Source organism: Equus przewalskii, chromosome 26, assembly GCF_037783145.1.
Source record: "Equus przewalskii isolate Varuska chromosome 26, EquPr2, whole genome shotgun sequence".
NCBI classification, from domain to species: Eukaryota; Metazoa; Chordata; class Mammalia; order Perissodactyla; family Equidae; genus Equus; species Equus przewalskii.
In genome coordinates, this window is record NC_091856.1 from 35488376 (window position 1) to 35498000 (window position 9625).

At 58.5% G+C, this 9625-nt stretch overlaps 2 protein-coding genes across 6 annotated transcripts; one reads left to right on the top strand and one right to left on the bottom strand.

Annotated features, from left to right (window-relative positions):
• Positions 1-196: 196 nt before the first annotated feature.
• SURF1 (SURF1 cytochrome c oxidase assembly factor) lies at positions 197-4434 on the bottom strand. 4 transcript variants are annotated; one of them, XM_070594705.1, is made up of 9 exons: positions 4321-4434; positions 4154-4202; positions 3106-3239; positions 2941-3023; positions 2084-2275; positions 1124-1196; positions 853-1015; positions 465-644; positions 197-391 (listed from the first exon to the last, which is right to left on the bottom strand). In XM_070594705.1, the coding sequence occupies exons 1-8, from the start codon at positions 4393-4395 to the stop codon at positions 496-498; spliced, it is 918 nt and encodes a 305-aa protein (XP_070450806.1). In that variant the 5' UTR covers positions 4396-4434; the 3' UTR covers positions 197-391; positions 465-495. The 4 variants fall into 4 exon arrangements, with proteins under 4 accessions (XP_070450806.1, XP_070450807.1, XP_070450805.1 ...); XM_070594706.1 differs by having other exon boundaries at positions 465-546; positions 886-1015; positions 4321-4432; XM_070594704.1 differs by having other exon boundaries at positions 465-546; positions 4321-4430.
• Positions 4343-9303, top strand: SURF2 (surfeit 2). Of its 2 annotated transcripts, none has more exons than XM_070594709.1 (6): positions 4343-4611; positions 4782-4936; positions 5612-5715; positions 8071-8262; positions 8474-8631; positions 9199-9303. In XM_070594709.1, exons 1-6 carry the CDS (start codon positions 4534-4536, stop codon positions 9277-9279), a joined length of 768 nt encoding a protein of 255 aa, XP_070450810.1. In that variant the 5' UTR covers positions 4343-4533; the 3' UTR covers positions 9280-9303. The 2 variants fall into 2 exon arrangements, with proteins under 2 accessions (XP_070450810.1, XP_070450809.1); XM_070594708.1 differs by having other exon boundaries at positions 4453-4611; positions 4782-5095.
• The last annotated feature ends 322 nt before the right edge of the window (positions 9304-9625 follow it).

Sequence of the window (9625 nt, forward strand, 5' to 3'; positions counted from 1 at the left end):
CATTTTTGGGTCGTGGCTATGTTTTCAGACTCAAGGTCCTTCTCCCACGTAGGGTGGGAGTTGTCGGTCTCATTGTGAAAAAGCGGTCTTAAACTGTTTGGTCCTATGTAGTACTTGGGTATTTTGAACCAAGCCTGGAGTTTATGATCAACCAGCTGGCTGGCTCATTTAGACACATGGGAAAGAAGGCACAACATAGGTAGTGTAGGGCTTTATTTATACCAATACTACATGACGCCACATAACCCCAAATCTCTTGAAATAATGCTTACTCGGCAACTTCCTAATTAATTAGGGACAGTGCTATATCAGTTAATCTCATCACATGCCAGGAGTCCGACGCAGGAATTTCTTAAACCATAGGTATGATGTAGCTGCACACAGTCCGTACCTGGGGCGGAAGGTGAATGCTGTCAGGGCTCTGAGGGGAAAAGCGGGGGAGCGGCGGGGGGTACAGGACTCACCAGGTGATGATGTACTGCATGTGCTCGTTCCTCAGAGTGACTCTGGTTTGCCCTCCAACGGGTCCTCCCGGGACTGTGCTTTCTGCAGAGACAGTGGGCTCAGTCCTCGATTTCTTGTGCCACCAGCTTCTTGGCACTTAAATGGCCAGCTGGTTTCCTGGAACCTTTCATAGCTCTTTCCTAGAGCAGTCAGTTTTGAACAGCCAATTTCAAGTCACACCAGTAAGGCCTTTTACCTGAAACCAGCCAGCCCCCAGTGCTGCCCTCTGTCACCCCTCCCTCACACAGAATGGAAGCAACTGGTTGGTGTCCAGGGTTAAGAGGAAGGTAGAACCAGGGTGTTTACAAAAGCTACTTGGTCTTCTGGGGTGGTCTGGCCACAACGTACGGAAGTCAGCATCAATGAAAATGGGGTCTGTGCCTGTGAGCCTGGCCATGGCCTCCAGGTCCCGGTAATGCCAGTGGTTCCTTTCTGGATTGTTCTCAGGGACAAAGGGCTTCCTGGTTTCTGTCAGCCTCACCATCCCGACTAGGTCCACTTCTCCCTCAATCTGGAAAGGAAAGGAAGGCGTGAGATTGCTCTCAGGGCCCTGCATGGAGACGACGGCTTCCACAGGGCCCTGCGCACCAGAGGGAAGGAAGGGTTCCCCCGCCCCTACCTGGCCTTTCTGCCGTGTCTCTGGATTCACCTTTTTCCTGGGGACAAACCCTCTGTTGACCAGGATGGTGATTCTGGAGTAATGAAAGTTGCACTTCAGGTGAAGGGTTTGTGAATAAAGATTATTAATGTTTGCCCCGGCATCTTCAGGAACAAGGACAGGAGCAGGCAAGGGTTCAAACAGGACCCAGTGGAGACTAGCTGTGGGGGTGCCATTGGGAACGTCTTCCCCTGTGCACGGGGCCTGATGGCTAAAAGCTCCCCCCTCCTCTCTTCTGCCTCGCCCACTGCAACATGCAACCTGTGACCAACACCACAGTGCCAGAGGTCAGACGCCCACCTCTCCCTTAACTAGGGCAGTGTTTGCCTCGTGCACCTGCCTCCCATCTCCCCTGACTGGGGAGCGGCCTGGCACACATCAGTCAGCCCACTAGAGAGACAGCACTGCCACCCAACCCAGACCTAAAACCAGGAAGCTGTGGGCTGACAAGGCCCTGAGGCTTCACTTGGGCGTTAACATTTGGGAAGCTGCTCTAGTCACCCACCTTGCAGTGCCCCCTACTGTCGATATCATTTCCTTCCCCTGGAATGCTCTTCCCATCTTTTCATTCCAGGTTTGGCCCAAATAGCCCCCTGGGAAGCCTTCCCTGACTCAAATCCCACCAGGCAGAGCGGGAGGGTTCCTTTCTCTTGAGTTTGTCTTGCTAGCCCCTCATGCTGCACCATAATGTATTCATAATGGCCATTCACCTCTCCTCCTTCAGAGTTTAACATACAAGAGTTGTTCAGAAATAAATGAATTGGCTTAATGTCAGAATTGTAAATTTCAAATCAAGGAACTGAACCTTTCTGAGTATCTTGGATGTCCCAGGACTTACCAAAGTTGGGGGTTGAGAAGGATGAAAGTGAGTGTACCCCAACTGCACCTGGCAGTCCAGTCAGCCCCTGCACGCCTACTCACCCCAGGTCAGTGCAGTGGAAGGGGGTGACCACGTAGGCACCGCTCTCAGGTGAGGAGGAGAGCCGGCCAGCTTCCCGGGCCTCCCGGGCAGGGTCCACCATGGTCCTTGGCATCATGTACAGCTCCTTGGAGTGGTCAAAGTGCCCCCTGACCTTCACTGGCCTGTATTCCAGATTTTTCAGTTCCATTGGGCTACATGGAGAGGGAAGACGTGGAGTGAGGTTTGTGAAGACAAACCTCAGGGCTGAAAACCACAAAGCCCCTGAGGCCTGTGAAGTAACTAGAAGGTGACACAGGCACAGTGGGGACAGCAGGGCATGCCCACCAAACGGAGAAGCTGACCCATTTGATGCCAAGTGGCAATGTGGACCTGTGCTGCAATGTGAACTGCTCTGGGAACTTAATAAAATACATGGGCCAAAACCCATCTGCAAGCCAAGTATGGCAGGCATCTCGGCTCCCACGAACGGCTCGCTCTGTTGACTACATCTCTCTCTCGGGCCGTGCTTTCAAATGGTGGGAGGGCAGGAGAATCGTTGGGGGCACTTTTTCAAAATGCCACTCTGGTGTCAAGACATGACATTAGAGCATCTGCCCTCACCCACCAGCTAAGAATGACTGCCACAAGGGGCCCTTGGGTACACTAGATGTGCACGAGTAAAACCCAGGATCGGAGGTAAGACTTTTCTATATACATTAGCCAGCTTCCCGAGGGTGGTCGGGGGTCACCAGGAAACTCCACAGTACGGCTGATCTTGAGGGCTCCCGTCTGAGGGTCAGGACGGCAAGCCGAAGCCAGGCCCCACTGCTGACCTCAAGTGAGACCAGCCCCGGGGGACAGCCATACACACACTCACTCTGCTGGCAGAGGGATGGGCTCGGCCATAACTCTAGACTCTAGCTCTGCAATCAGCTTCAGCTTCCATTTCCGACGCTGGACCTACAGAAACAGACCATAAGGCCGAGCAGATGGCAGCAGGGTCAAGGGCTCAGACCCACCAGAGCAAGAGGCCAGTCTTTACCTGCCACGTCCCCAGGCCAAACGCAGTCACAGGAATGAGAAGCAGGAACCACTGGAGAAAGGAGTCGTCTTCTGCTTTTGTGGCAGGTGCTTCGGCTGTGGAACTGCCACACCTGCTTGGCCTCCAGGCCAACCCTAGAAAGATTTACAACACTGGCATGGGCTCAGAAGCCCCAGAACAAAAGAACTGGAGCAGTCAATTTTCAAGACTTCACCAATTTTGCCCGAGCGAATGTGGGAGAGGAGGAGTGAACAGACCACAGCCTGCAGGCAGGAGCCGACTAGCAGCACCTGTGTCCAGCCCAGCTCCTAACCCAGTCGCTGGCACATGGCACACACTCAGTGGATGTTTGTTGACTGAATAAATGAGTCCCAGGGCTTGGTTCTGGCTATACCACCAATCATGACCCTGGGTAGTTCATGTAAACACCTCATGCCTTTTACACAACAGTACACTGAGATGCATTCTACTGCACCACGGTGCACCGGTCCTAGCTGCTGTGCTGTGAAGACAGCAACGTGACCCAAATTCAGACAGTGGTTTATGCAGCTTTCTTAACAGCCTCTCTTTTTCGTTGCTCATAAACGTACAGACGGAGCAGTGTACACACAAAGTGCCTTCAAGCTCTCAGAGGGGGAGTCCCACCGACCGAAAGCATCGTGGGCCTCGTGGGAGGTAAGACGCGGGCCTGGAGCTCTTTTGCACAGTACTCTACACGCACCACAACACCCTCGCTGCGCATCGAGGCAACATGCAAGCTGTGGGGATCAGATGTGCTTTCAAGGATCCCACTGGGGCTGGCCCCTCGTGAGTCCGACAGACGTTGCGAAGGTGGCGTCTCCGGCCGCGTGTGCGACCCAGAGTGCCCGAGGCACCAGCCCCGGGCTGTCGCGAGGCCGCGTGCCCTCGAGACTCCATCGGGAGGCACCGAGCATCACCCGGCGGGCGGGCGGCAGTGAGAGCTCTCGGTGCGGACGGCCCCGCGAGGAGGAGCTCGGCGACAGGGGGTTTTCCCCAGGGCCTGGGTCGCCCCGCGACGGGTCCTCACCTGGGCGCGCGGGGGCCGCAAGGACGCTCCTGACCGCGCGGGCCGGGGCCTACGGAGACGCGAGGGGCGGGGTGAGCTCGTCCAGGCCGGGCGCGGCCCCCAGCCCGCCCGAGCCCCCCGCCCGGCCTCCAGCCCGGCCTCCCCAAGCCCCGCCCCGCTCCGCTCACCCGCCCCGCGCCCGCCGCGCGCAGCAGCTGCCCCAGCTCCGCCGCCCGCGGCCCCGGCCACAGCACAGCCGCCATCGCCCCGCTGGCGCGCGGGCGCTTCCGGGGCGCGGGCAGCATCTGCTTCCGGGGCGCCGCCGAGCCCCGCCCCGCGCCCCGCCCCCGGCCTCACGTAGTCCGAGCAGCGCCCACTCTAGCTCCGCTGGCGGCCGAGCCATGAGCGAGCCTCCGGCGGACGTGTGCGCCTTCCTGCGCGAGCACCCGAGCCTGCGGCTGGAGCCCGGCGCCCGCAAGGTCCGCGGGGACCCCGGCCGCCCCGAACCCCTCACCGCCCCCGCGACTCCCCGGCCGCCCCAGACCCCTCACCGCCCCCGGGACTCCCCGGCCGCCCCAGGGCCCCCTCACCACCCCAGGGACCCCCTCACGCCCCTGGCACCCCCGCTGACCGCTGCACCCGCCCGCAGGTGAGGTGCACTCTGACCGGCCACGAGCTGCCTTGCCGCCTGCCCGAGCTCCAGGTCTACACCCGCGGCAAGAAGTACCAGAGGCTGATTCGCGCCTCTCCGGCCTTTGACTACGCCGCGTTCGAGCCGCACATCGTGCCCAGCACCAAGAACCCGTACGTGGGCGGGGCGGGCCCGGCGCCGTGGGGGCCACGGGTGGGGACAGTTCCAGCGCGGAGTGTGGCCGCTGCTACGCGGTGGACTCCGAAGCCCGACCCCTCCGCTCTGGGCGGGCGCTCCTCAAGGACACGCGGGGTCTGCAGGCCCACCTCCCCGTGAGTTAGATTCGGATCCAGGCGGGCATCCTGGCGCTATGTCACCCGGACTTCGGGCGAGGCCCGTCCCGGGGCGCGTGTGCTTTTTCGTAAGCGCTGGGCCTGTTGGCTTCGTGTGGGATCCGAGCGCTGGTGCTGGGTCAGCTTCACGCCTCTACAGGAGAGCTTGGTTTATCTGAGTGTGCGGTTGACAGTAGTAGTCAAAATTGAGAGGGCGATGGCGCATGTCCTTTATCGAGCACTTCCCCAGGCTAAGTCTTCGACGTGCATTCTCATGCTGGGGCCTTTTGGGGAGGATGGGGAGGCCACGGTCAATGTGGCTCAGTGGTTCTCCACCCTGGCTGCAGAGTGGAATTGCCTGGGAACTTTTAAGAATCCCGATGCCCAGGCCACATTGTAGACCTCCCCTGTCAGACCCTCTGGGGGTGATTCCAAGATGCAGCCATGGTGGCGACCCACTGTTTTGGATCCTTGCTTGTCGACTGTCCCTGCAAACCAGGTCTCCTTGCCCCTTAGGCACCAGCTGTTCTGCAAACTCACCCTGCGTCACATCAACAAGTCCCCGGAGCATGTGCTGAGGCATACCCAGGGCCGGCGGTACCAGAGAGCTCTGCGTAAATGTAAGTAGCTGTGGTGGGACCCAGCCTGCCCAGGATGTGCATCCCTAGAAGGCAGAAGTGGCGTCTCGGTCATGCCTCAGCATGGATGCACCAGCCGGTCCAGTGCAGTGAAGAGAGGGACGATGGTTGAGACAAGTGCAAAGCGGGAAGCTGACTCCCAAGTACCTGCAGGTTGTGTGAGTGCTGAGGAGGGAACGGCACCGGAACCAGGCGGGCCTGCCCTGCCCTACACAGGAGGCCTGGGAAGGGCTCTCTGAGAGTTTCTTTTTAGATTGAGATTTGAGGAACTTGCAGAGTGGGGGCGAGAGTGCTGCAGGTAGAGGAAAGAGTCCGGGCGAGGTCTGAGGTAGAAAAACGCTGGGCTGTGGGAGGTTCTGAAGGATGGCCATTGTGCCGCTGTGCAAGGTGGGGTTAGGAAGTCAAGGAGGAATGAGAACAGAGGGTCCTGGAGGGCATGGTCAGGAGCACGTGCAGGGGGATGTGTTGAAGGGCTTATAGCAGGGACAGAGAAGGATAGGTTTGTGTCTCAAGATTGTTCCTGCCTGGAGGGGGAGGGGCACCCTGGCTGTGCAGTCACCCAGGTCAAGGCGATGGTGGCTGGGTTGCTGACCCAATGGGTTACCAGGTGTTGGCAGGGAAGATGGAAGGACCTGGACGGGTTTAGCTGTTTTGTTGATAGAATCGGTAGAGGAGGGGAGGGGGGAGAGAAAGAAGTCAACTGTGATCCCCAAGTTGCTGGCTTGAGCATCTGTGGATGACGCAGCATGAAGTTAGGAACGTGAGTCTGGATGATAGGCTTTGTGGGGGAAAACTAGAAGTCCCTTCAAACATTTTAATCGGAGGCATATCAGGGAGGGTGGCTATTGAAAGCCTGGGCCAGCACTCAGATGATGGAGTCATCGACACCGAGATGGCATTTGTGTCCATGGAGCCAGGTGAAAAGGGCCAGGGCTGGGCCTGAGCACGGAGGAGCCCCAGGACAGTGAGAAGGAACCGGCTGGAGCGATGTCTGAGACCGAGGAGTTTCAAGGAGCAAGTGGGAGACTCATCAAATGTTACTGAAGGGAAGATAAGGACAGAAAAGTGACTTTGAGATTTGACAAAGGCAGCTGACGTGGCATGGTGGGGACAGAGCCAGGCTAGAATGGGGCAGTAGACTAGCCCTGAGGCAGGGGGAGGGAGGGCTGGGATGAGGGCACAGTCTTGTGGGTTTGGTGCCGGGAACATGCAAAGTCCAAAGGCTTTATTTCCCCATGAAGAAATGGAGCCAGGTCTTCACCTGAGGGTGAAAGTGGAGGATTGAGGAGGCACGACACCCATTTCCTGGGCACCTTGTGGAGATCCCGCACAGGCCCAGAGCCTGGGAATTTGGTTTTCTCCAGCCATGTTCAGTGCTGGGGGTGGGCAGGAAGGAGCTAGGGGACGGCCTGGGCTGGGGTTCCCCCTAAGAGAGTAATGACAGTGCTGGGCCGTGGAGCTGAGACAGGACGAGGTGGTGAGGCCACTTCGGCAGTGGTCTTGGAGGAGTTGGAGCATGGCGGTAAGGGACCTGGCTGACGGCGCTGTGCGGAGATGCCGTATGCGGGTTCTGGTGGGGACGAGGCTACTGTGGGCCAGAGTGGGTGGCAGAGATGAAGCAGGGGCTAGGGGTACAGAGGTGGGCAGAAGTGGGCAATGACATCTGAGGTCAGGGCCCAGCAGGGCTCATCCACCCCATGAGGGATGATGGCAGGAGTTGGGGGACAGTGAGAGCCAGCTCCCCTCTCACCCCCTCTTCCCTTGAGGGAGCTGCACTGCACTGGAGAGGCCCATGCTGAAGGAGGGCAAGCTCTAGCAGCCTGGCCCCTCCACGCTGCCCTCTTCCTCACCAGGGGTCGGTGAGCACCCCCACCAGGCTCTGAGTCCTCAGTGCTGCTGGAGGAGACAGTGTGGCTTCAGAGAGGTCCTTCCATGGAAGCCTCATCCTGGTCCCTCTGCCCCCAGCCAAGGGTCAGCAAGGCTGGGTTCCAACTTCCACTGAGCCCTACCACCCAGGGTCAGGTCCTGGCCACCATGCCTGAGAGGGGACTTCAGTCTCCTGGTGACAAGTCAATATGGCTTCCGTGCCAAGCTGCACTTGAGTCTGCCCGCTCAGCGCCCTCCCGGTCACTGCTTCACGGAGCCTGGCTGGTGCGAGAGGCCCGACAGAACCTCCAGCATCTTCCTGCGCCTTGGCCGCACCCGTGTTAGCCTCCCTCCTCCCGGCAGGAACTGAGCCAATGGCACTTACCTGCCACCACTGACTGTCCCCAGTAGGGCGGTGTGGGGGCCCAGAGGACTAGGGAGGACTGGGCAATGTGCTGGCTTGTCTCCCAGATGCAGAGTGCCAGGAGCAGGGTGTGGAGTACGTGCCCGCCTGCCTCCTGCACAAGAGGAGGAGGAGGGAAGGCCAGGTGGACAGTGACGGCCAACCTCGCCCCAGAGAAGCCTTCTGGGAACCTGAGTCCAGTGATGAGGATGGTGCAGCCCCAAGTGACAGTGACGACAGCATGACAGACCTGTACCCACGTAAGTGGGAATGTGACCCCCCTCCTTCCTCCTCCATGGGTTTGGGTTTTGGCTGTCCAGTCCATTTCCTACCAGCAGCGAGAGGGCTCTGGCCTGCTCCTGCCTCCCGCTGTGTCCTCCAGCCCTGGGCCCAGGCTGATCGCTCTCCCACTTCGCCCCTTACATGGGCGTGAACTCAACCTATAACAGCCCATCCCTCTATTCCTTCCAGCCGAGCTGTTCACCAGAAAGAACGTGGGAGGGACTGAGCACGGAGACAACACTGATGACTTTTTGACAGATGAGGATAAGAACCCAAGGCACCCAAGAGAGAAGGAGGACAGAGAGGAGATGGAAGTGGACCGGGAGCCGGTCCTCAAGCGCCGGAAGGTGAGCGGTACCTCCAGGGCTGCCAGCACAGCAGCAGCTGCCTCTAGTGATTTTCAATTTCTTCAGAAAAAGTTTTTTAAAAAACCTTTTCTGCAAATAAAATCCCAAGTTGACAATACACAAGTAAGACAGGAGCCGGGACTGCTCTGATGGGGGCTGGCGGGGGACTGCTTCCTGGTTTGCACCAGCACAGAGCAGGTTCAAGACCGCTGGTCTGTAGGACGACTGCCCGTTTGCAACACAGGAACCTGAAGGGGCTCGACTTCAGACAGCACTCGCCATCAGGGCAGGAGTGGAGATTTTGTCCCCTTTGGTAGAGAAGCAGGATCGTGACCAAAATAGGTCAGGGTCTTTGTTGTAAGGTTGGGGATTGGAGGTGCTGCCGTTAAGGGGCTCTGCAGAGTCACCATGGAGGCCCGCAGCTGTAACAGGAGCCATGGGCAGAAAGCTGACCCAGGAGCTTCCAGCTAAAACCTGTCTGTGCAGACTGGGGGGCCATGGACTCAGACCACCTTCATCTTGGGTCGGGAAGGCTCCACTGACCGGAATTCTCTGTTCATGCCACAGAAGCAGTTGCGCTCCTCCAAGAAGTTCAAGAGTCATCACTGCAAACCGAGGAGCTTCAGATCGTTTAAACAGTCGGGTTAATAAAAGATTGCTGGAGAGAAGGCATCTTGACAACCTTTGGAGAATCCTTCAGCCATTTCCCCCTTGTGTTCCTATTCAGGCTGTCCGCCACGCGTCCTCTCAATGTCAGGGTGTCCCAGGGTCTTCTCCATCCACTCCTCGTTTGCTGTCCCCAAAGGCAGGGCTGGAGGTCTGTCCTGCAGATGTCAGGGTCCCATCCCCCACACTCAGGAAGGATTCTGGCTGGATGTGGTTTCTAAGTGGTCCTCAGTGAAGCCAAGAGAGTCTGCCTGGCTCCCTGCAGATCCCGAGGGGAGCCCAGGCTGGGCCCCACCCTGGCTGGACAACACCAGAGGATCACACTGCA

Coding starts and splice junctions, on each gene's coding strand:
- SURF1 (XM_070594704.1), bottom strand. CDS start 4,395: ATGGCGGCTGTGCTGTGGCCGGGGCCGCGGGCGGCGGAGCTGGGGCAG. Junction 3,240..4,153: donor TGCGGCCCCCGCGCGCCCAG/GTGAGGACCCGT, acceptor AAATCTTTCTAG/GGTTGGCCTGGAGGCCAAGC. Junction 392..464: donor ATGCAGTACATCATCACCTG/GTGAGTCCTGTA, acceptor CTTCCGCCCCAG/GTACGGACTGTGTGCAGCTA.
- SURF2 (XM_070594708.1), top strand. CDS start 4,534: ATGAGCGAGCCTCCGGCGGACGTGTGCGCCTTCCTGCGCGAGCACCCG. Junction 4,612..4,781: donor TGGAGCCCGGCGCCCGCAAG/GTCCGCGGGGAC, acceptor ACCCGCCCGCAG/GTGAGGTGCACTCTGACCGG. Junction 5,096..5,611: donor GTCTGCAGGCCCACCTCCCC/GTGAGTTAGATT, acceptor CTTGCCCCTTAG/GCACCAGCTGTTCTGCAAAC.